Source organism: Haliotis rubra, unplaced genomic scaffold, assembly GCF_003918875.1.
Source record: "Haliotis rubra isolate DU_JTF1 unplaced genomic scaffold, ASM391887v1 Scf665, whole genome shotgun sequence".
NCBI lineage: Eukaryota > Metazoa > Mollusca > Gastropoda > Lepetellida > Haliotidae > Haliotis > Haliotis rubra.
This window is the reverse complement of record NW_025767374.1, coordinates 32,922-59,091: the sequence shown is the minus strand read 5'-3', so window position 1 is coordinate 59,091 and position 26,170 is coordinate 32,922. Positions and strand designations below refer to the sequence as shown.

Below are 26,170 nucleotides of genomic sequence, written 5' to 3'. Positions count from 1 at the left end.
CTATAGCTAATGCATTGCCAATATTTGCTGCAGCTGGACATTACAACTACCTAAAATCGGCTTACCTCTATAGTCAAGATATGGCTGAGCTGGACACCAGAAACCCAGAAGTTTTTAAGAAGTTTCAAGATGGTTTCTATGTGATCCGAAGAACAAACCAGTTTTGGGCAGGCCTCAGTAGTGATCTAGTCATCGAACAAACACTAATGAGATCAATAAAAAGCACAGGAGGCTTGACCCATGGCAGTAAGATGACAGAAGAACAGCGAACACTATGGACAATGTCAGCACCCATTACCTCTGAGTTGAACATTGCCATGCAAGACTTCAATGAACTCACATACTCCACAAGTGAGCAACATAAAGAAGCCAGTGTTGCCAGGATTGAGAGAGACGCTTCTGATCTGTTGAAGATACATTCCAAACTCTCTTCTTGCTCTCCTTTCACCTCAGACCCTGCGTTGAGAAATATCATCAATGGTATCGTTGCAAACGAGGATGCAAATGTTCATGAATATGACTCAATAGGGAAAAATATTATTGACAAAATGGTTGGACAGCCTGTATATTCTTTCTCCATCAAAGGAAAGAGAAAGCCAAGACCTTGAGGAAATTCTACTGCTGTCCAGGTTGCTCCTGAAGAACAATGGATCCCAATTTGCTGTTTCAACGATTCCTGGTGGTGTCAAGAACAGGGTTTGGCATTTGAAGAAGTGCTGAAATATGAGTTAAGTCCATACCCACCATCTCTGTTTGAGGACAATAAGATTATGAGAAAGGCAGACAAACCTCAACTAGCTGAAGCTGTCAATGATCACTGTAAAAAGATAGCAAGATGTGATCACACATCAGATGTCATCCACAGACTGAAAAGTATGTGCTAGATGGAGGCCTTGCTACACCAGCTAAAGTGGAACAACGGTGACACTTACGGGGAAAATTGCCAAGGGATATGCAGATTTCACAACAAGGCACTATGGGATGGCAACTATTGTTTTGATGGGTATGGGACTGGCCCTTCAATAAAGGATAAACACACACCAACGGCGGGGGACAAAAAACAGCTTCCGGACTGTTAACTTTACACATGAAACTGAATTTGAAGGGAAGAAGGAAGAGTTCCTATCCATAGACAAAAACAAACAAGGTTTAATCAACTTGATAAGTGAGAAACTTAAGGAAGCTGGATGTAAAGTCATTCAGGCACATGGAGATGCAGATGTTGACATCAAGAAAGACTGCAGTAAACAGTGCAAAGACCCATTCTACCACACTGATCGGAGAGGACACTGACTTATTGATTCTTGTGCTGCATTACTGTATAGCAGGTGGGAATTCACTCTATTTCAGATCAGACAATTCTTCAAAAGTCAGTCTGAAAGTGTACAACATCAACTGGATGAAGCAACTTCTTGGCAATAAGCTGTGCACCCAACTGTTATTTCTGCACTCATTTACAGGCTGTGATTCCACGTCTCGGATTTATGGCATTGGGAAAAATCAGTGTTCCAGAAACTTGTCAAAGGTGATCAAGCCCTCCAGCTATGTGCAGATACTTTCACTGCAAAGAGGTCGAACAAGCAAAGATAGAAGGAAACCGGTCGCCAGGCCATGGTGATCCTATTTGGTGGAGAGAGAAGATGTTCCCTGGCTGCATTGCGTTACAGTGTATTCGCAAAGAAGGTTGTGGCTGCTAAATCTTTTGTTACACCTGAACGCCTTCCCCCAACGGAATCAGCCACCAAGTTTCACTGTCTGCGTGCTATTATCAGGTCATGGTTTGGATGGACATGCAAACTAACCTCGATCCATTGCAATGGGGTTGGAAACTTGAAGACAACCACTTTGTTCCCATCATGACATCACTAAATGCTGCTCCAGACAGTCTTATCAAGATCATACATTGTAACTGCACAACTAGTTGCAGTTCCGCACGATGCAGCTGCAGAAAGAATGGACTTCAATGCACGACTGCCTGTGGACTGTGCCAAGTGACATGTTGTGACAATCCAGTCAATGAACCCTCAAAGAAGAAGTGGAGGATAGTGATGAGGACAATAATGACAATGATGAGGACAAAGATGAGGACTAAATAGTGTCCTTGGTAAAAACCTTGTTATGGAACATTATCCTAAAATTGTTTTTTTAGATGATTTCTTCTACTTAAAATGTATACCAATGGCAACATTTTCAAATTTCCACAAGTCAAATCCTAAATATTTTGTCACCAGTTGTTTGGTCATCCTTCAAAACCATAGATAACAACAAAAAACTATGCTTTGGACTCAATTATTGACAAAGGTATAGTGATTCTGGTGATTGGAAAGTCTCAACGGCGGCCATCTTGGAAATACCCTTTTTTACCCATAATGCACGGTTGGATTTTGGTAGACTTTTTTTCTGTTATAAAGCATACCTGGTAGGAGTCAACGTCACCAAGAAACCTTTTGTTATAATTTTTTTAAGGTTACTTGCCATATTCACCCGACTAAATGTACCAATTGCATTTGTTATTGCTTGCTCCCGTGTCGAACGAGACGACAGTTTGGTCTTGAAAGCCTCACTAAGTCAAAGTTGACCTGCTAACGATGTGCGTTTCTTATCGTCAGAAATGTTCAAAGGTTTTGAACATTTTGATTGTCCATAATCATTGCAATCAATATCGGGGTGATGTCGCCGAAGATGTGTGGACATGTTAGTTGTGCTCCCCATCTACTTGATTCGCAGGTAACACAGACGACACAGACGGTCTCATCTTTTTAACAAGTTTCATCACAATGTATTCAATTGGAAAACCAAATGCTTGCCAATCAGAAGATTTGAATGAAGCCGGGGTTTTTTTGACTTCACATTTGATTTCGGTGCTTACCAGTCCGTCTTCAGCCATTGTTTTCACAGCTCAAAAAGCACATGACATCTGACAGTGAACTTGAGCTTGACATTCGCAGTAATGCGATCTGATTGGCTGTGTACTTTCGTTTTCTGGGAAAGGCGTGTTTGTGTGAAGTGTTTCGAGTCATGGTTTCATGCAGAACATTTTATCATTAGTTTTTTTGTCGAATTATTAATAACACAAGCTTTACAGATTGCTAGGAAAAGTAGTATATTCTGATGATAGGTATGCTTTATCGTTTGATGGAAAATATTTATGATCATAAACGTTTTGTCACTGAGAAAAAGGCTGGATATTTTCGGAACGTATAGTAAAAACATTTGAGGGAATACAGCAGTTTTGTGCCAAACGTCGATCTAACTTGCACAACAGAGACAATCATAGACACTCTCAGGTAAGATGCGTTTATTCAATTCAATGTTAACAACATGGACGCTATATTATGTGAACAAGATCATTTACTGTAATTGACAGCACACAAAACACTGTTTACAGTTTTGTATCGTAGCGGATCGATTCACGGGCAAATACGTATCGCGTATCGTATCGTACGCCATAGATCGCGATGCATCGGTGTACCGGTGTATCGTTGCACCCTTAGCCGGTACCAATCTATTTTTCTATTTAAATGGCTTAAAAGTCACGCAAATGCAAATATATGACCAATAAACATTCTCAAAACTATTAATGTACAATAATATCAAGGAAATACCAATGCTATTACTAGTTTTGACTACATGACGAAAATTACCAATCGTATCGGTTCGCGAAAAGTGTACCGCAATATGTCGTATTGTGAAGTTCGAATTGCAATATACTGGTTAACCGGTATTATCGCCCACCCCTAATAACCACTGACTCTACAACATCTGCTGCATCAGATGAGAACTGACTATACACACTTGATCAATGCAAAAGATGTTGATTACTGGATTGTCTGGCCCAGACATGATTACTTACAGACCGCTATCATAGAGTGCGGCATTAAACAACAACCAGCCAAACAAAACAAAGCGTGTTCTCAAACTTGCCTTTAGCAAAATCCAGGATGCTACTGGTATTCATTGTATCTGGTTGGCTAGTGTCTCTAGCATAGTCTGGCCTTTTCCAATCATATACAGTGGAATCTGTCAATACCGGACTCTGTGTAATCCGGTTTTCTCCATAATCCGGTTTTCTCCATAATCCGGACTACTCTCTGAGTCCCAGCAAAATTGTTCATATTTTATCATTAAAGCTTGCTTTATAATCTGGACTCTCTCAGTTACAGATTACTAACTAAAATAACAGTCCAGAAAATCAACTTGCTATGAAAATAATGCTTTGTAATCAGGACATAGCTGACTAAAATAACAGTCTGTTGAATAAACATTTCCGTTACTTCTGTTCACAATGGTTAATGAATGAATTAATTCTATGAACACACATTAATTAATGTCAGTTAACTCAGTGTCACTTCGCAGTCTTATTAACGACAGATTACTTGCTTGTTTCACATTCACTTCATAGTTATGGCAGACCAACCAGCGGAACGTAGGCGGCCTGTTTTGTCACTTGCTGACAAAGTGAAACTTATTGACTAGTCAGAGAGGTCAAAACAGAAAGATCTCACTGAGAAGTACAAGATAAGCAAACAGAGTGTATTAGCAAAGTGAACATTAATACCGTCAGCTTTTTGAAAAGAAAATAGCATAAGTCATCGTAGCAGTGTCTACGGTAACGGGCAAAAGTTGTCTAAATTGACTCTAATCCGGACTGCTTTACAATCCGGACAAATGAGTCGGTCCCAGGCCAGTCCTTAATAGACAGATTCCACTGTATGTATTATCTTTGGCTAAAAGGTAAAGCTAGCAAGACTTGACAGGACAGTCTCATATTCGCCACTGGGCTAAATGGATTACAAACAGGCTTTAGTAAGGATTTTTACACGAACATTGCTGCAACATTAAAATAATAATAGATATGTCAAAATCTTAATCAATAATAAAACAAAGCAATCATGTATTGCAATCGTGTCATTTCTAGTTATTAGCTATTCATATAGCTTATGTTTGAGCTTATATCGTTAAGTCAACTTTTAACTTTGTAACCAGTAATTAGATGATGTACTGTAGATAAGACGGTGGCTGCATGTGTCAGGTGTGATATATCCATACCTGTCTGCTTCTTGTGATGCCTCCTCATGGTGGTTCTTACTGGGCCTGAATGACTGGATCTCAGTCTTCTCAAAGCCAGCCAGGTTGGTGCCTGAGATGTCAAGTGATGTCACAAGAGGGAGGCCGGCAATGAGCTGCTGGAGATACTGTTCAGGATGGAGGTACATCACAGGAGTGTCTAACTGGCCTTGAGAAACATCCAGGTGTCTAAATAACACACATACATGCATGACGGAAAATATGGTATTGATGAGCCATTATTTCATAGGCATCTTTTATGTAGCAAAGCGGGTGTGATGAAATCATGAGAAATACAATACAGGTGTGATATCATGATGTATTCATACAATACAGGTGTGATGATATCATGATGTATACATACAACACAGGTGTGTGATCATGATGTAGACATACAATACAGGTGTGTGATCATGATGTACCGATACAATACAGGTGTGTGATCCTGATGTAGAGATACAATACAGGTGTGTGATCATGATGTAGAGATACAATACAGGTGTGATGATATCATGATGTAGAGATACAATACAGGTGTGTGATCATGATGTAGAGATACAATACAGGTGTGATGATATCATGATGTATACATACAATACAGGTGTGAGCATGATGTAGAGATACAATACAGGTGGGAAGATATAGTGATGTATACATATAATACAGGTGTGTGATCATGATGTAGAGATACAATACAGGTGTGATGATATCATGATGTAGAGATACAATACAGGTGTGTGATCATGATGTAGAGATACAATACAGGTGTGGGATCATGATGTAGAGATACAATACAGGTGTGTGATCATGATGTAGAGATACAATACAGGTGTGTGATCATCATGTAGAGATACAATACAGGTGTGTGATCATGATGTAGAGATACAATACAGGTGTGTGATCATGATGTAGAGATACAATACAGGTGTGTGATCATGATGTAGAGATACAATACAGGTGTGTGATCATGATGTAGAGATTCAATACAGGTGTGTGATCATGATGTAAAGATACAATACAGGTGTGTCATCATGATGTAGAGATACAATACAGGTGTGTGATCATGATGTATACATACAATACAGGTGTTTGATCATGATGTAGAGATACAATACAGGTGTGTGATCATGATGTAGAGATACAATACAGGTGTGATGATATCATGATGTAGAGATACAATACAGGTGTATCATCATGATGTAGAGATACAATACACGTGTGTGATCATGATGTAGAAATACAATACAGGTGTTTCATCATGATGTAGAGATACAATACACGTGTGTAATCATGATGTAGAGCACAACAGGTGTGTGATCATGATGTTGAGATTCAATACAGGTGTGATGATATCATGATGTAGAGATACAATAGAGGTGTGTGATCATGATGTAGAGATACAATACAGGTGTGTGATCATGATGTAGACTCAATACAGGTGTGATGATATCATGATGTAGAGATACAATACAGGTGTGTCATCATGATGTAGAGATACAATACAGGTGTGTGATCAAGATGTAGAGATGCAATACAGGTGTGTGATCATGATGTAGAGATACAATACAGGTGTGTGATCATGATGTCGAGATTCAAGACAGGTGTGATGATATCATGATGTAGAGATACCATACAGGTGTGTGATGATGATGCAGAGATACAATACAGGTGTGTGATCATGATGTAGAGATGCAATACAGGTGTGTGATCATGATGTAGAGATACAATACAGGTGTGTGATCATGATGTCGAGATTCAAGACAGGTGTGATGATATCATGATGTAGAGATACAATACAGGTGTGTGATGATGATGTAGAGATACAATACAGGTGTGTGATCATGATGCAGAGATTCAATACAGGTGTGATGATATCATGATGTAGAGATACAAATTACAATACAGGTGTGTGATTGTGATGTCGAGATTCAATACAGGTGTGATGATATCATGATGTAGAGATACAATACAGGTGTGTGATCCTGATGTAGAGATACAATACAGGTGTGTGATCAAATGTAGAGATGCAATACAGGTGTGTGATCATGATGTAGAGATTCAATACAGGTGTGTGATCATGATGTAGAGATTCAATACACAGTTGTGATGATATCATGATGTAGAGATACAATACAGGTGTGTCATCATGATGTAGAGATACAATACACGTGTGTGATCATGATGCAGAAATACAATACAGGTGTGTGATCATGATGTAGAGATACAATACAGGTGTTTCATCATGATGTAGAGATACAATACACGTGTGTGATCATGATGTAGAAATACAATACAGGTGTGTGATCATGATGTAGAGATACAATACAGGTGTGTGATCATGATGTAGAGATTCAATACAGGTGTGATGATATCATGATGTAGAGATACAATACAGGTGTGTGATCATGATGTAGAGATACAATACAGGTGTGAGTGAGTGACTTTAGTTTTACGCTGCACTCAGCAAATTCCAGCTATATGGCGGCCCCTAAATTAAAGATATACAGATATAAAATGTACAAACACCACATTTTTTCATGGGGGTATATAGCGTATGCCAGTCACTGAAAGTAGGTCAACAACACAAGAGTGGCGGTGGGGTAGCCTAGTGGTTAAAGCATTTACTCGTCACGTCGAAAACCCGGGTTCGATTCCGCACATGGGTACAATGTGTGAAGCCCATTTCTGGTGTCCTCAGCCATGATATTGCTGGAATATTGCTAAAAAGAGTGTAAAACCAAACTCACTCACTCACTCAACAACACAACTGACTGACTGAGTTTAGTTTTACGCCGCTTTTAGCAATATTCCAGCAATATCACGGCGGGGGACCCCAGAAGTAGGCTTAACACATTGTGCCCATGTGGGGAATCGAACCCGGGTCTTCGGCGTGACGAGCCAACGCTTTAACCACTAGGCTACCCCACTGCCACTCTCAACAACACAAGATGGCATAGGATTACCTTTACTAGGACATTTTGTGGACATGTAAAACATATATTCTTACTGACCTTCACTGTGACCTTGACCTTTCCATAGGTCACTCACAAACTTTTTAAATGGTGTTCCTGTCCCTAGGATGCTATGTTCATATCTCAGTGTCATCTCCTTACAATGATTCTTGAGTTATTCTTTAAATGCCTTTAGAAATTACTAATCAATAAGCCCAAAAGGTTTCTCAGGGCTATACACAGGAGACATCCATGACATTATAAACTAGGACGTTCACTTACAGTGCAGTACCAAAACAGAATGTGACAGAAGCAATTTCCTTGGGGAATTCAAACATCCCCATTTACATGTGGTGCTCATTTCTGGTGTCCCCTGCCGTGATATTGCTGGAATACTGCTAAAAGCAGCATAAAACCATATTCACTTACTCATTTACATGAGGCTGCTCTGTGTCATGTTACAATGCCCATCAAAGCACATGCTGAACACACACATAATTTCTTCGAATCAAGCATGAATCTCATTCTGTCCTAGAAATGCATAAGGCCTAAGAATTCAAAAGGTGAGGTGAGGTGAAATTGGGTTTAACGTCGTGCTTGAGAATATTTCGCTCATATGACAAGTGCATGCGTGTGTATGTGCGGCTGCTTGTACTAGCCCAGACTGAAGCTGGTTTTATAGTGCTAGCCCACTGAGATACCATGCCGCAGTGAAGCATGAATACCCCACTCAGACACAGTATACTGACTCCGAGCCGACCAGTCCTTGTTGTACCCATTAATGCCGAGCGCCAGGCAGGGACCAACAAGTACCACATTTAAACGTCTTTTGGTATGGCGGTCGGGATCAACCAGCGACCTTCCCTCTCCAGCTGACGCTCTAACCACTACACCCACGGAGGCGTAATTCAAAGGTAATACCTATAACTGTACAGTACTTACTTGAGCTGTTTGAGTTGGCACAAGTTGTCAATGACTGCATCCATGTCTTGAATGTCGACATCCGCAAGGCTGAGTGACAATAGGTGATGTAAGCACTGGAAGTGGGGAAAGGTTTCCATGGCAACAGTACATTGAGATAGGTCCAGGTGTGTCAGCAGCTTACACCAGCCGGAATACATCATGTAGTTGGACGTTTCCAATCAGCAAGTTGTCTTCCAACTGGAAATCTCTCATGCACAATTTACTGAGGAGATGAGGACAGTTCAAAATAGGGTCATCATTCTGTTCAACATTTTCTACTGGCACTTTTTCAATATAATCTTCGTTCTGTGCAGCAGAAATAGAATCTACATGATCTCTAAGCTCCTCAAACATATCTGTAGTGTTCTCCAAGCCGCAGTGACCGTGGAGGTTTTCCCCATTTTGTTGATGAACGGGATGCAGTCCGATGACAGTCTTGTACAACAGGACAGGTCTAGTTCTACAATAGGTTGATGTTTTACTAGACCTAGTCCACAGTCACTCACATAAGAATTTGCTAAGGTTAGTCGACTGAGCTGTGTCCCTCGAACGTTACTGAATATATTGAGGAAGCCATCTGCAGTGGAATGTGCATGATCGACATGCTCCATGTAGAAGTGAAATATCTTATCACAGATTGTTTTGGGCAGGGACACTCCTGGGAAGAGGGTATACATTGTGGTGTGGTGTGTTGTTGTGGCCTGGTGTGTGAAAGGTCTCCAGGTTCTTCACACAGTACTGCACACAGAGATCCTCCAGGGTTGCCGGCATGTTCGCGAGGCCAACTCTCCATCCTGCCTGCAAACCAGAACACAGCTGCACTTCAAACACACAGATGCCAACCCTAATTTAGCCCAATAAGTATTTTGACCAAAAAATGATGCAAAAATTAGTATTTTGGGGTCATATATAATATATATATATATATTCTTAGAGCTTGTTATCAACAGTGTACTCATCTAAATTAGTATTAGGTATCCACATATAGCTTGATACTGAATATACTGTGGTTGAAATTTAATGTGTATGGTACGTATGCTATTTGATAATTTGATTTAATGTATCTTTTATAAAATTGGTATATTTCTACTGCTATCGTAGTCGCGTATATTATGTTGTTCTTTCGTAAAGAATACGATAAAATCTCTGCAAACAGAACAAACGTAAATTCATACATGATCCCTCTCTCTGCAAAAGGCAAAACCAAAATATTGTTGTGGTTCCGATTACCCGCCTGACCCTTGAATTCTGGTGCCGACCCTATTTTTTGTAAGCAATATGAATAATTAAGCTTCCAGATACCATTAATTTATCCTGGGACTGACGGACATTGGTCATTCTCATAGAGAAAGTTGACATGATGGCCACAAGCTTGATTGAATAAACAATTACACATGGATAAATGTGTTATTAGTTTGTACTTTACTTCTAAAAAAAAGGAAAAAAAATGAAATCCTAGCTACCCTAAATCTTAAAGAGGTCTTAACAACATAAAAGTACAATATTCAGATAAAACGTTTGAATACAGTTGTACTTTAGGTGAAATATGCCTCTTCATATGTGTGTATGAGATGTAGCAACCTGCAAGAGGTGTTACGTAACCATGTTAACATAGCAAGCATGACAAGGGACACGTTATATATTGACATAAACACCTGAATTTTCAATTAAAAACTTAAACAAGCTGACCCACAGACACTCCCAGAAATGGTGAAATAGAATTTTATTGGAATCTTGAATGAATTTTTAGATACACAATTGCAGGACAAATACACAATGCACAAACTTTATAAACCCAGAAGTTTATAGGAAGCAAAATTTGCAGTAAAGTGAGATAGACAGGTATGATGGGGCCACATCAATTATTACATGGTCTTTGAGTGGCATTTAGATTCTGGTTGGCACATTACTCACATGGTGAGGTGAGGTGAGGTGAAATTAGGTTTAACGTCATGCTTGAGAATATTTCGCTCATATGACGACATGCATGTGTGTGTATGTGTATGTGTGGCTGCTTGTACTAGCCCAGACTTAAGCTGGTTTTATAGTGCTAGCTCACTGAGATACCATGTCGCAGTGAAGCATGAATACCCCACTCAGACACAGTATACTGACTCCGAGCCGACCAGTCCTTGTTGTACCCAATAATGCCGAGCGCCAGGCAGGGACCAACAAGTACCATATTTTAACGTCTTTTGGTATGACGCGGTCGGGGATCGAACCCGTGACCTTCCGCTCTCCAGGCGGACGCTCTAACCACTACACCACGGAGGCGGTCATTACTCACAAGAAGGCATGGAGGATCAACATTATATTTTCAAAGATGCTTTGATAAAAGGTCAGGCGATAAAGTACACTTTTTGCATGACGTCACCCTTTATTGACATCACTACGCCATTCTCTGCCCCTTCATTATCACATGTACCCTTGAAACAGACATCACAATGGATGCCAACTGTTATCGCCTCATACAGCCTCCTACAGTAAACTACTCCGTAGCATCCCAATTCTTGGTTTGCAGTTGCTTCTTTTGGCTAACATCACTGGTGGAAACATTACATTTATGTTTTTCGACGGAAAAAATTTCTCAGTTTCGACTCACAATTAAACAGCGGTACCACAACATTCGCATTGTTTATTCCAACAATGCATCTGTGGATTGTCGCGTGACTAGTCAGCTTCATCTGGATGTACTGGCCCCGAGGTTATAAAAAAATTTTCGTGCTCAACTCAATTTCATGCTCAAATTCGTGCTCATGCTCAAAATCGCGCTCAGCTGAGTATCGTACTCAAGCAGAGGTTATAAAACGTTTTGAGCACGTACTCAGCTGAGTACAACTCACACTCGGCTTGAGTATGCTCAAGGTACTCTTTGTTTGTTTATCACTGGCGGCAATTTGGAACTCTTCTGTGAAGAAGGTAAGAAAAGCGACCGGATGTTGTGCGTCTGCTATATTTACAATGGCAACGCGGAGTGCCTGAGTTGAAGAAAGCGTGGGAAAGGATGGTGAGGAGGGCCGGAGGAGGTTTGCCTCATACAAGAAGTGCTCCAGCGAGAAAAACTCTCTTTGGAGACATGAAAGGGTGTGGAGTAAAGTCCATCCATCGACAAGCGTACGATGGATGGCAAGAAATCTGAACACCCTAAGCGGCGTAAGTTGTTCAACATCGTTCCATATTCTGTATTTACTGTTCCTCAAAAAAGATCACCAAAGCCCTCACCACTCCCACTACCATATTTTCCCAACAATGAAAATAATAACAAATTATCTTAGTTTGTAAAGACAATAACATTTCCAAAAGCGAAACAATTTCGATCTATGACTGTTCATAATTTATGGCCTCACGGGGTGAGTGGTTGATTAATTTATTGGAGAAGCATGTACAATGGGAATGACTCCCAAACCCTGACCCCAGTCAAAACTTATGAATGGTCCCATTTGTTCATGTTGTTAACATTGAGATTATTGATTTATGCCTGGATCAGATGATCAAAGCAATGCCTGTATAGCTATGAATTTATTTACTGTTGACAAATGTCATTGTTAAATGAGATGAATATATATTGTGTGACCTGTATTGTGTGAAACTGTAACCTGTTCCCCATACCCCACCCACAAATGTATACTACCCATCAAAAGTTTAGACTCACTAGTGTAAATGTTGCCACTTACTTCAGTCAACTGTGGAAAACTAGATTTTTGCAAAATATACCATACTGTTTAAGGATACTGTTTACATGAACTGATGTATTGCAAAAAACAAATCCATAACGTTAGAGAAAAATTATTGTCATGAGTTCAATAAATGATGAAACTCAGTGAAAATTGGTGAATCGTAACAAAACTTTACACCAAAATGCAGCTGTTCGCATGCAAGATATCTGCACATTCTTTTCAGTAATTTGATGCATGAACCTCATGCAATTCATCTGAATAAGTTTCCCCAAAGTAAGTGGAGAAATTCATCTTCAATGTAACCACTTATATATTTTACACATAACATATTGTGAGTGCTTTAAGTGAGTCTAAACTTTTGATGGGTGGCATAATTATGTAACTGATCATTTGTGTGTGGAAATATCAAATTTGATAATAAAACTTGTATACTTTCAGTAGACATCAATGTAAGCGAGAGACACTGGAGGTGAAGAAGAAGTATTTTAATCTGAAGCAAAGAGGGTACTCTTTCACATTTGATGTAAATAGTAGTGGGTTTGTTTTCATCCATGATAATGTATTAGGTACTTATTATTTAAATACAGAAAATGATTCTTAATCTCTCCATAACACATGAATACATGTCAGCATGTAAGAATCATTGTTTATTATTCAGATATATTCCAAATATAAAATATGTGTATTAATAAGTGAATTTAACCTGCAATTTGTTTATTGTAGCTAGCATAAAGATCGATGGCCTCAAAAGGTCAATGGCGTTACTGGAGGAGGGCCTCCACCACCAGCACTAACAAGTGCAGATGAGGTGCTTTCCCAGTCCAGTCTCATTGGAAGGGAGGCCAGGCATTCATGGCCTAGACCATGGCATTGACACTGATGGTAAGGAGTCTTTTTCCATATTTTTTAAAGAATGATATCAATTTTTGTGCAAACATTCAGATAATACTGCTGCCTGTGGTGAGACTTAAAACCTGGAACATTTTCATTCTGATGACCAAACAAGGAATAAGAAAAACTTTCTTGACACCACCATCATGGACAAATCAAGTACTGTCGAGACAAATACAACAAATTACTATTTTTAAGACACAAAGCTTGCTATTCATAGTGATCATAGTAAATATAATGCATTTTGTTGTGTATTACATCGATTTCAAAGCATTCAGGTAATGATTAATCTGTGTCAAATAATATATTTGAAGACAATTACTCAGTCATAACATTTGAAGGTACAGAGTATTTGTATGTAACTGTAATAGAATTGAAAAAGTTAAAATAGCTAGAAAAATACATTTTGCTTTCCCTATTTACAACAATTGCTTATGCCTGTACAGATGAAACTGACACTGCAGCAGAAGGTAAAACAAACATTTAAGGTCTCTGAATACTATTTACATGTAATACAGTAATATACACATCTCATGTATAACATGAAACATCTGTAGTACTTGCTGGATTGTTTCCCTTAAATTACATATTTCAAGAGCATAATTCCTAAAATCTCAACTAATAGTATTACCAATAACCTTTATTTTGTGAAAATATCAATTCCATTAATGTGAACAATATAAGTATACTGTCTTGGAAAAGATAAGTTATTTTTAATTCCTTGAATGTGAAAAATGGTATTCATCTTTTACAGGCCCAGTAGGTGAGAAGAACCACAAGGTGAAAGGGCAGTGCCTCAACAGGAAAAGCGATTCAGATGGTACATTTGAAATATTATATAATATATGTAAAAACAAAATTTGAACTAATGTGCATATTTCAGTATTGTCAAAGTTATGATTACACAATGCCATTTAGAAAGTGGTCAAATGTAACATATGTTATATGTGGGATTACACTTTAAGTAGTAAAAGTCTGAGATTCTAGTACCTTTTTGGATTGAGTCCCATCCAGGATTGAAACCACACCCTCAGAGTCAGGCACCTAATCACCAGCACACAATCACGGTGGCTGAATGGGTTATCGGCATTTGACTTTGTGTGCTGGCGATTAGGTGCCTGACACTGAGGGTGTGGGTTCGAATCCTGAATGAGACTCAGATGAAAAAGATCACTAGAATCTGTGCTACTAGAAAAGAGTGTAATCCCACATATGCTTATATGTTACATGATATCAAAGTTACAGTTTGGTTACCATAATACAAGTGCAATACTAGCAAACAGTAACATATTTGCATGAAATATCATCCCAAGTTGTCATTTTAACAGAGCGTATGATAGAACATTGTTAGATAATTGACTTTACACTAAACATATCAAATGTCTGTTTCATTATGCTTACAGAGATAAAAAGCGGAAGCAGAGAAGAAATCAAGCTGAGGCAACATATCACAACTAATAGAGGAGACACTAAAAGGATTAAACTTGAACAAAAAGAAGCTGCAAATGGAAATTGAAATGTTAGCAAAAATCAAAAGAAATTAGATTCGAAATTCAGTTGCTCCATGTCAGATCAATATACTATCAACTTAAGATGAATGCGAATTTGGAGTGTCATTGGAAAACTGGAAAACTGAAGAATAAATGACATCAAATTTTACTCAAGATTTTGTCTTACATTTTAAGCAGAAATGTTTGAAATAGGAAAGTAAGAACTATTTCATCAAGAAGATGTAAATTGTAGTATTTCATCAGCCTAACCTTTAATTGAAACAGTATTTGCACCACTCTCCTGGTCCAGATGGTATTGCTGCAGAATTCATTAAGTCTACTAAGTACCATATTACTTCAGTTCTGTCAGTTGTTTTTAATAACATTTTGACAGTATTGTATTCCCCTCTAAAGGAATAGTGTTACACAATGTCAGCTTTATTCATGTATTTTTTAGGGTGACAATAATTTCTGCAGAGCAATATTCACTTACAATCAATAAAAGGGATATAATTGTAATGAGGCAATGGCAGTATGATTACTGATTGAAAAATGTCGAATAATGTGATGTCTCACATCAGCTCCATCATTTTGACCTGTAACTAATGGTACATAATTGTCATTAGCATTTGGTGTTGGAGGCACAAGATTTTCTTCATTATTAATTATATCACCCCTTTCAATCCCCAGATTGTGTAAGACAACACATGCAACAACATAGGTGACTGCATTCTTAGGTGTGGCCTGAAGCTCATTGTGCAGGCACTGAAACCCGCTTTTCAGAATGCCAAATGTCTGCTCAATGAGCACCCTTGTCCTGCACAAAGAACCATTATATGCGGCTCCTCAACACGATTGGTTGGGTTCAGTAAAGGAGTCAGGAGGAACCAACGACATGGGTAGCCTGAGTCCCCCAGTAGAAAGCCAGTGTACTGTCCTTAAACAAAAAAAATTTGAAAACTTGTAAAAGATGACAGCATAATGTATTAAGCGAAATGTGTACATATAACATATGTGATATTAATTTCAGATATTAAGAATTGCAATGCTGAAATTATACATATTGTGTGAAATAACACTTTCTGCTGGAATACTTATATTCATCTTGATTAAAGACAATGTTTATCATAGTATATCAACTGAAACTCAATAAAGTATCTACTACTTTCAGAATTAATCACTACTTTCACTCTACATATTAACCAATAATAACAATAACATTATTTGTAATATTTTGGCATTATATGTAAAAACCATCAACTATATCTTGCTTTACTTGCACAATACTGTTAGGTAAATGTTCTGAAATATAGGTTACCATTTTCAAACAGAGCGGCTGAGTGTTGATGTCCGAGGAAGATGCGGCTGTCATGCACTGATCCGGACCAGCTAGGCGTTGCAACTGGTGATTTTAAAGTTTGCATCACAGCATCTGTAGGATTATAACAGAAGAAAAATTTAATATCATCATTCCAAATGTACATATCAGAAATCACACCCAACACCTACACCATCTTGAGCAGACCCTAAACTCATTCCATTATGTTAATTCATGTTTATTCATATCGATGGTTACCTGAACAGTTAGGGGAATGGTAACCTCGCCCAGTTCAGAAGTCTCCCTCGTTTTGCAGTCGGCCCGCTGTATTGAGGATAAAAGTACCGTCGATGCACTTAGCGACATTCGGGAATCCTGCAAGTACAATATATCATAGTCTCACAATAGATAGCATATTTTATTTTTCAGTTTTAAAACAGTTTTCATTAATCCAAAGCCCCAGATTAAAATCATCGTTAAATTCTAAGGGTTTGTTGTTATCTGTGACCGTCCTCCACCCCTGACCCAATACAGTGGCCAATCAAAATATCACTGGCGAACCACACACCAATGAAATCATTTATGTATGTTTAGATTGGGAAAACCCCATGTATGCGTACCTGCAATGTTGCAGAATGCCTCCTTTACTGACGTACGCTCCTTCCAACTGGAAACTGGATAAAATCATGACAGTTCGGCTATTTTACTGACACTGCCCGTATACATCTGCCCGCTGTTGATCTAGAAATGTTGAGACTGTCCCCAACCAACAGATGCATGGCATACCTGTCGTCAAAAGCGAGCAGGCAGAGGAGTAGTTGCAACAGAGGTGGCAGTGAACAGTTCCGAGCTGTGTGTATGGGTAAATCCAGAAGCCCAAACAAATATATTATTGTTCTTAGTCTAAAGCGATACCTCTCAAACACTTCATCGACTCCTAAATCTTCGAGCGGGTTCGTGCGATCTCGGAACACTCTCGGTACACGGGATGTCCGCCGAGCTTGCCGAATCTGACGCAGGTGAGCTGCCATTGTTGACATCGAACTCAGCGTTGAGCACGGTCCAGAGCATACTTGAGATCATAGCATTTCATGCTCAAGTTGAGCAGGAAAACGTACTCAGAATTTTTAATAACCTCCATTTACCAAGTCTGAGTTTTGAGTTGAGCACGAAACCCGATTTGAGCATGAGATCGTACTCAAGAAAGTTTTATAACCTCGGGGCCTGATCTACGGTAACTTACGTTGGTAGTAAAAATGTGACGTTCATATTGCACCTAATGGTTTACTTGAATCACATATGTAATTGAAATAATTTAGAGAAGATATTTAAATCGAACGTAAACCGTCATAAAACTGTTATCATTTCATTTTACTGGTAACATGCATTTTAACGAGGGTTGTTAATTTAGGTCACCAACACTGTCACTTTTCCGTTTGTTTTCAGCCTAGATTAATTCCTGTGTGTATTAAATTGGCATCTTAGAAAAGAAATACAGTTCGCTCTACCCCCATGTATAGTGTAATAAAGTACCTTTTGTCATGTACAATAATAATCTTAATGCAATTGGACGCAAGCAGCCTCGTACTTCAACTTCAACCTCGCACAAGTGTCCTTTATTACACTATACACTGGGGTAGAGCGAACTGTATTTCTTTAAAAACCAAAGCAATGTTTCAGTGTAGATGTTAACAATAATAGCACAGCTACCAAACAGCCAAAAGCCTTCATCCTCACCCACTGAAACCCTTATTTGTGCTATAAAAACAGCAATTTAGAAATTTCAAATGCTGCAGCGGACTTAAAAAAAAACTTGGGACAGGATTTGTTCATAGATTGACATAATTACCTTAGATTTTGCATGTGTATGTTTTTTTTTGTGGGATGGACTCTTGGATAAAACGGTCCCCTGGGCATTTTCAAGGCCTTATCTCTCAGAACTTTGTGTAAAGTTATTTATTTAGCAATAGTCAGTTCTTTTCAGTCAAAATATTTGTTTATTGTAACCACAGTCTTTTGAGTAAAAGAAGAAATGTCTTATGTTGACATTGTGTCATTGAAGGAAAACTTCCCATACTGTGTCAGATCTGTCACAAACAACATATGTAGAAAATATGCCAAATTTAAACTATCTATGAAAGAAAACTCATTTCAATAAGAATATGACTGAATCATACAAAACAAGTTAAACCAAGCATGTTGAAATAGTTTGTTTCGTGGTGGTTTTCATTGTACTGATGGAAAATGACCTACACCTTGGTGCCTGTCGCCACGTCCCCAATAGCAAAAGTAAACAATCTGCAAAATGGCACAAAACAAAGGTGAACCCTTCTCTATACCACTTGAGAGAGTTGTTCGTATAGATCTTGTTAGGACCTTGCAAAATAATAATCAGATTCTCGTACGTAAAGTAATCACTTCTGAGAGGACCGTTCGATACAAAACAATAGCGGCCAGAAATCGGCTTTCATTACAGAAACACAATGCAACAACACCTAAAACAATCATGTGTTCTTGTGTCGTACTGATTTAAAGGAAGGAACGTCTGATAGTGTCAGCTACTGTTTATTAAATGGTGTTGATATGGTTTCGGCTAGGAACACGAAATTTACATCCTCTCTAATCTTGCCCGATTTGGTACTTGTCACAAAGTTATTGACCGAGGTATATAGGTAACCCAAGGATTCACAATATGCAGAATATGGGGAAAGAATTGAAACCACATAGGAAAGCCTTCATGAAAGGTGTTAAATCATGATACCTAGTAATAGATGAATATCAGCTGAAATCCATTTGACACTGTGACATATCGGAGATCTGTGTTGTCATTTTACCAATAGCCGGAAGTTGATGAAGGTCGAGGTTGACCGGGGAGGTAATGCAACAGTCAATCAAAACGGACCAGGGACGAAATGGATTTGTATCAAAACGGATAATATTTTCACAGGCTATGTATTTTCACGTATGTTTTATGTTCCTTCTAAGTGTATACCCAAGACCAAAAAATAAACGAAACCAAGTAAATTGGAGATTGTTGCTGTAAGGCGATGCATGCATGCGGAAGAAATATAGGAGGGTAAGACAAAGCGCACCTTCAAACACGTTTGCCTAAAATGGGCTCAATGGGATCCTAAACAAAGCCTTAATTACACCCATTAAACATCCGCAACAGCCCTTCAGTCGACACCTATATATACGGTGCCACCCAGGACAATTGCCACCCGGACAAATGCCACCCAACCCCCACCCCAACCCCCCAAAAATAAGAAGGAAAAAAAAAGAAGAAAATTAATAATTCAGTTTCTTTACCAACTTTAATTGAGTTTGACATGGTAATCGATAACAAATAATAACATATTCTTCCATATAACCACTTTTCATATTGAGAAGGCGTTCGAAACAGTATCTAATAAAGAATTCTTGACTATTGTTTTAGCTAAATTTGGTTTTGGTCCTGAAATCATTCGTTAGATAAATAATACTGACATATAAAATAACATCCTGTGAAATCCAACCTGGTAAACTCTCTGAATTTTTCGTAAATGAACGCGAATGCAGGAAGGAGTATCATTCTCTGTCACTGTACCTCTTAAAGGCTGCTATTGATGAAATGATTAGTTTTTTTTATAAAATGTCAGGACTTAAAATAAGCATTGATAAGATTCTGTGCAATATCCCAGTTTTTGATTTACTCATAACTGAATGCCATTTGAATTTATTGAAATCATGCAAAGGCTCTAGATCTTTTTATGACGCCTTGATTTCTAATGGACATTTACCTAAGGTGTGTCTTAAATGGCAAGCATCTTTTGCTAATGTAACCTTTGATTGGAATAGGATGTTTATGACTTACAGAAAGATGTCAAACTACTTGATTTCCAATACAAGTTTTCACATGGGATTATCTATACTAAAAAAGAACTTAGTCTGTTATAATACCCTGTTTGGTTTTGAACATTATACACTAATAGATTATTGAATCATACTATCTTATCTGACAAAATATATATCCAGTTATGTGGGATTAAACAAAATGCTCCAAAACTTCAAAGGTTTTTGCTTATTTTGAGAAAAGAAAAATACATAAAAATGTTGGGTGTCAATTGTCCTAACTATTACAGTAAAAATAACTGGGTGGCAATTGTCCTAGGTGGCAATTATCCGGTGGCAATTGCCCTGTTCCCCTGGCAACAATACCACATCTAATGTTCCAGACTCTGAATCTGGCTATTCTGACGGCAATATTGCATCGGAGGCCTGTTGTGTTTCAGGCACGGGTTCATCTGTCACAGCGGTGTTTGCAAAGTTGTCATCAGTTAAAACAGTGTGCAAAATAGTTTCCAGTCGGGCTAACTATGCCTCAAAGTTACTAGCCCACAAAATAATTCACTAGCCTGAAATTTTAAATGTAGTAAAGGGATGGTCCAACCCTTCTACTCTTATGTCTTGTTTTCCGCTGTCTCACTGGAACTGCACCTTCTTATCTATTCAATCTTGTAGCTGTGTACACGCCTTCCCGATCTCTCCGCTCACAGGATAAGAACTTACTTGTTGTTCCCAAAGTAAAGACAGTGCAGTATGGAAACAGGTCCTTTGTCCATGCAGGATCAATGGCATGAGCCGAAGAGCCCCAGAGACTGTTGTGACTTTCAAACTTTCAGTTCCAATCTAAAACCACACATGTTCAAGAAAGCCTTTCCACTGTAGCTCTTTGTCTCAATTGCATTTTATTTTGTGCGTGTAAAACATGCTTAAGCATGGACTGAGTTTGGTTTTACGCCGCTTTTAGCAATATTCCAGCAACATCACGGCGGGGGACACCAGAAATAGGCTTCACACATTGTACCCATGTGGGGATTCGAACCCGGGTCCTTAAGCATGGGTATATGCACGGTACAAACATGCTATTATTATTATGTTTTACAGATTAAAGATAATATGCAGCAGAGATGGTTCGGGTGATCCTGGCACAGTCAGGCTGGTAAGGCTCATCATCAGCTCAGGGCCCTCGCCCCCTCTACACGCAGCCCAGACAGCGAATAGGACTTCTCCCAGGAAACGCTGCCTAGTCGAACCCCCCAAGAACTTTCCGGAGAATATTAAGGCTCCCCATCACTGCAGCCTTCTGCATTACCCAGAGTGCCCGGTGGAGAACCCGGGCACTCTCCTGATCTGCGCCAATAGATCAGGAGGTACCAATTTACTACCAAAACAAGGGCACTGAGTACAATGGGGAGCCTGACGACTGTGTACTTGGGATGCAAGCGAGACATTTCAAAGGCGAGGTCCGCATATTTATCATGCTTTTCCTTCATCTTGCCAATCACGATGCAGTCAAAAGGGACAGAAAATTCAATGATATAAATAAATTCATTGGCTTTATCAAAAAGGACAAGATCTGATCCAGGTTTGTTGACAGGAATTCTTCTGAGGCTGTATATGGGCCTATTGCACAAAAGTTTTAAAGCATCATTTTCCATGACGCCCTGGACATGTTCAGGGTCGTACCATGGATGGACCTCTGAGTCAAAGCCACAGGCATGGCGGAGACGGTAGTAAAAGCAACGAGCCATGCCATGATGTCGTTTAAGATATGCTGTTTTTGTGCCAAAGAAGGGCATCCACTGACAAGGTGGTATTATTATTATTATTATTATTATTATTATTATTATTATTATTATTATGTTTTACAGATTAAAAATTGTATGCAGCAGAGAGGGTTCGGGTGATCCTGGCACAGTCAGGCTGGTAAGGCTCATCATCAGCTCAGGGCCCTTGCCCCCTCTACACGCAGCCCAGACAGCGAATGGGACTTCTCCCAGGAAACGCTGCCTAGTCGAACCCACCAAGAACTTTCCGGAGAATATGAAGGCTCCCCAACACTGCAGCCTTCTGCATTACCCAGAGTGTCAGAAGGGCTGTACTCCCGGTGGAGAACCCAGGCACTCTCCTGATCTGCGCCAAGAGATCAGGAGGTACCAAACCAAGGGCACCGAGAACAATGGGGAGCCTGACGACAGTGTACTTGGGATGCAAGCGAGACATTTCAAAGGCGAGGTCCGCATATTTATCATGCTTTTCCTTAATCTTGCCAATCACATTGGTGTCAAAAGGGACAGAAAATTCAATGATATAAATAAATTCATTGGCTTTATCAAAAAGGACAAGATCAGGTTTGTTAGCTGGAATTCTTCTGAGGCTGTATATTGGCCTATTCCACAGAAGTTTGAAAGCATCATTTTCCATGACGCCCTGGACATGTTCAGGGTCGTACCATGGATGGACCTCTGAGTCAAAGCCACAGGCATGTCGGAGACGGTAGTAAAAGCAACGAGCCATGCCATCATGTCGTTTAAGATATGCTGTTTGTGCCAAGGAAGGGCATCCACTGACAAGGTGTTGGACAGTCTCTGTAAATTCATTGCAAAGTCGACATTTCATGTTAATATTCTCTTTAAGAATCACATTTAGGCGATTACGAGTGGAAGTGACTGGTCCTGAGCAGCAAAAGGAAGCCCTCAGTTTCACATTTAAGACCAGCCGACTTCATCCAGGCGAAGGAGTCGGTGGGATGGCTATTCTGTTCAACACACTGCATGTACACACGATGCAATGGCTTCTCAGAAAGCTTCTCCACAAAGACCGACTCTGGGCAGACTTGGTAAAGGACTTCACCTGGTTTACTCCCATCGCTGTACCGTCCAGCAGTACATTGCCATCAGCAAAGTCAACCTCAAATTTCAGATTCTGTCCAACAACCTTGGCACGCTTAAAATAACTGTGGAATTCCTTGCTTTCATCATGAGTCTTCACATGCATCACCAGAGGATCATCCGATAAATAAATATGTGCAAAAGTACACAATAAAATTCTGTCATGAAGAGCCTCCACATTAATCAAACCCCGACCTCCAGAATTGATTGGCATGTATAAACGGTTAAGAGAGGAACGAGGGTGGTGGGCTCTGTTAGCAGACATGATTCTTCTGGTCAGACGGTCAAGACTCTGGATGTCTTGTTTTGTCCAATCAGCTACTCCAAAGGAATAGGAGAGGACTGGCACAGCAAAAGTATTGGTGGCTTTGACCTTGTTACGAGCATTTAGCTCTGAGCTCCAGATTTTCTTTAAACGAGATTTATACTCGGCCCGAAGTTTGTCTTGAATCTGGGCATTCTGGAGCTTGTCTCGAACTTGCATTCCAAGATAGGTGTAGGCCTGATCTTCCACAAGATGCTCAATAACTCCTCCCCCCTTGTAACCTGACCGATCCATCATTAGTTACCTTGCCACGTTTCAAATGAAGAGTATTACATTTGTCGAGTCCAAATGTCATGCCAATATCATTAGAAAAGGACTCGACAAGGAGAACCTGCTCTTTCAAATTGGAATCTCCTTTGGCAAGGAGTTCGATGTCATCCATGTAAAGGAGATGAGTAAGAGGTGTTGGGGATCTGTGCTGAGGAGGTCCGGGATGGTAACCCTCCTCTTTATTGAGCAGAAAGCTCAAAGGATTTAGAGAAAGACAAAAAAGCAAAGGACTAAAGGAATCCCCCCTGAAATATTCCCCTTCTGATTGGAATAGATTCCGAAGTCTGCACCTGCCCTTGCGAGTACATCTCAAGTTGAGTCGACCAGCAACTCATCAAAGACTTGAGTAAATCAAGTAGTCGCTCAGGAGGTCAATACAATGAAGAGACTTCAGAATCCATTCGTGAGGGACAGAGTCGTATGCTTTTTTGTAGTCAATCCAGCACATGGAGAGGTTGCGGTGATAAGTTTTAGCCTCTTCCAAAATCATTTTCTGTACAAGAAGTTGATCCTTGCACCCCCAACATCCCTTTCTTGCTCCCTTCTGCTCTCTGTAAATGATATCATTGGAAGAGCAGTAAGATGACACGAGGTTTGTCAAACACCCTGTGAATATTTTGTATTGTGTATTCAAACATGTGATAGGGCGGAAGTTTTGGGATCAGTCAAGTCTCCTTTCTTGGGGAGAAGTATTGTGCGACCTTTGCAGAACCATGGAGGAACATCACCTGTGTCCACGAGAGTATTGAAACAGTGTAGTAATGGTGTTTGGACACAGGGGAACAGTTTCCAATACCGGTTTCGAATGCCATCAGGCCCTGGAGCTGTATTAGATTTGGACTTTTTTATAACACTTTTCAGGCAATCTGGTGAGATGTAACAGACAAACGACCTAGTTACCTTCTCATGCATTGCATGGTCATAATCACGGACCCATGGTGCCTCAAGGTTACAGTTGCCGGGTACAGACCACAACTGTTTCCAGAACCTTTCATTGGCATCCATTGGAGGCCGTTTGTCATGTTCACCGTCACCTTTTGTTTTCAGTTGCCTGTAGAAGTGTTTTTCATTGGTTCTAAAAAGTTTATTTTGTTTGATGAATTTATTTTTCTTTTCCCATTTTTTCTTTCTTTCAGTCCAAACCTTTATTTTGGCCTTAAGGGAATCGACAATTTGGAGAAGTACCTTTTCTTTTGTTGTCTTGTATTGTATTTTTAATTTTCTCCAAATTGTCTTTTGCCGTTTTGACATTGGACTCCCTGATGATCTTAACTTCAGGCACAGTTCTATCCAGGAAATGTATTTTCTAGTTTCCGTTAGTTTTACTTGAAACCGGTTTTTCTTTGGTGTATTGTTCTTAGTGTTAGATGTTTTTTCTTTGGAAACTGTGTGAATTTCCTCCAAGGTTCGAGCGGCAGCATAGACACAACAATTAACTTCATGTAATGAACAGTCCGATGAAAGTTTCATAGAAATAATATCATTTAATAAATTGATTTCATTTTTGGGAAAAGATTCATTTGTTTGTTTAATTGGCCTCCGATTTTCTAAAGGTATGCCAGATATTTCATCATAAATAGAATGAAACAAAATATAGACAGGGTTTTCGGAAAGATCTGCAACTGAAGAAGGAAGAGTGAGGGTCTGAAATTTCGGGGCCAATTAGCTCTTTGTCGGAAGAGTTTCCATCAGCAAGAGGAAAGAGGTTGACACGGACGTCCATTAGAAGTTTCGGGTCTGCTGCCATGAGCATTCTGTTCATGCAAAGGTTCCTGACGGGCACCAGTTGTGGGTTGAACTGGCTCACGGGGCAAGAGATTTTAAGCCGCCGGAATTGATCTCGAAGATTTTGCTCCGTCAGGTAAGCATACATGGGCATGGCATTGTCCCAATGCAGCTTAAGCGACTTGCCATTTATTCGTGGATTATCAGGCCATCCTGTCGCTTTCGCACACTCTAGTAGTGTGGATTTTAGATGGTTTGACCAAGATATTCTTGGTCGGGTTCTGTGCCTTCCCCTGGGGCAAGTCCCATCTCCAGTAAGGTTGGTTTGACTACCGGAGAAAGGCTGACTGGGCTGCGGAAGTGAAAGACTATACTCTTCTTGGCTGTTAGTAACCCAGTGAAAAACCAGCTTCGGGGGGTCAGCCCTAACTGGGTGATGTACGTTTGGTTCAGGGAATATAATTCCCCTATCTAGGCCCACCACGGAGAGGCGTACATCATCAGGCCCTTATTATTATTATTATTATTATTATTATTTTACAGATTAAGATGCAAAATGCAGCAGAGAGGGTTTGGGTGATCCTGGCCCAGACAGCGAATGGGACTTCTCCCTGGAAACGCTTCCTAGTTGAACCCACCAAGAACCTTCCGGATCTTTTAAGATATGATGTTTGTGCCAAGGAAGGGCATACACTGACGAAGTGTTGGCTAGTCTCTGTAACTTCATTACACAGTCGACATTTCATATTAATATTTTCTTCAAGAATCACATTTAAGCGA

General features: G+C 39.7%; 1 protein-coding gene across 1 annotated transcript in view; it reads right to left on the bottom strand.

The window, feature by feature from the left end:
* The window catches only part of LOC124257538 (protein zer-1 homolog), a 43,562-nt gene extending 34,423 nt beyond the window's left edge, over positions 1–9,139 (bottom strand). The window contains exons 1-2 of the mRNA XM_046691638.1: positions 8,961–9,139; positions 5,050–5,256 (exon numbers count right to left, since the gene is read on the bottom strand). Coding sequence (XP_046547594.1) covers positions 5,050–5,256; positions 8,961–9,139 — 386 coding nt within the window. The remainder of the gene's footprint in view (positions 1–5,049; positions 5,257–8,960) is intronic.
* Between the last annotated feature and the right edge of the window lie 17,031 nt (positions 9,140–26,170).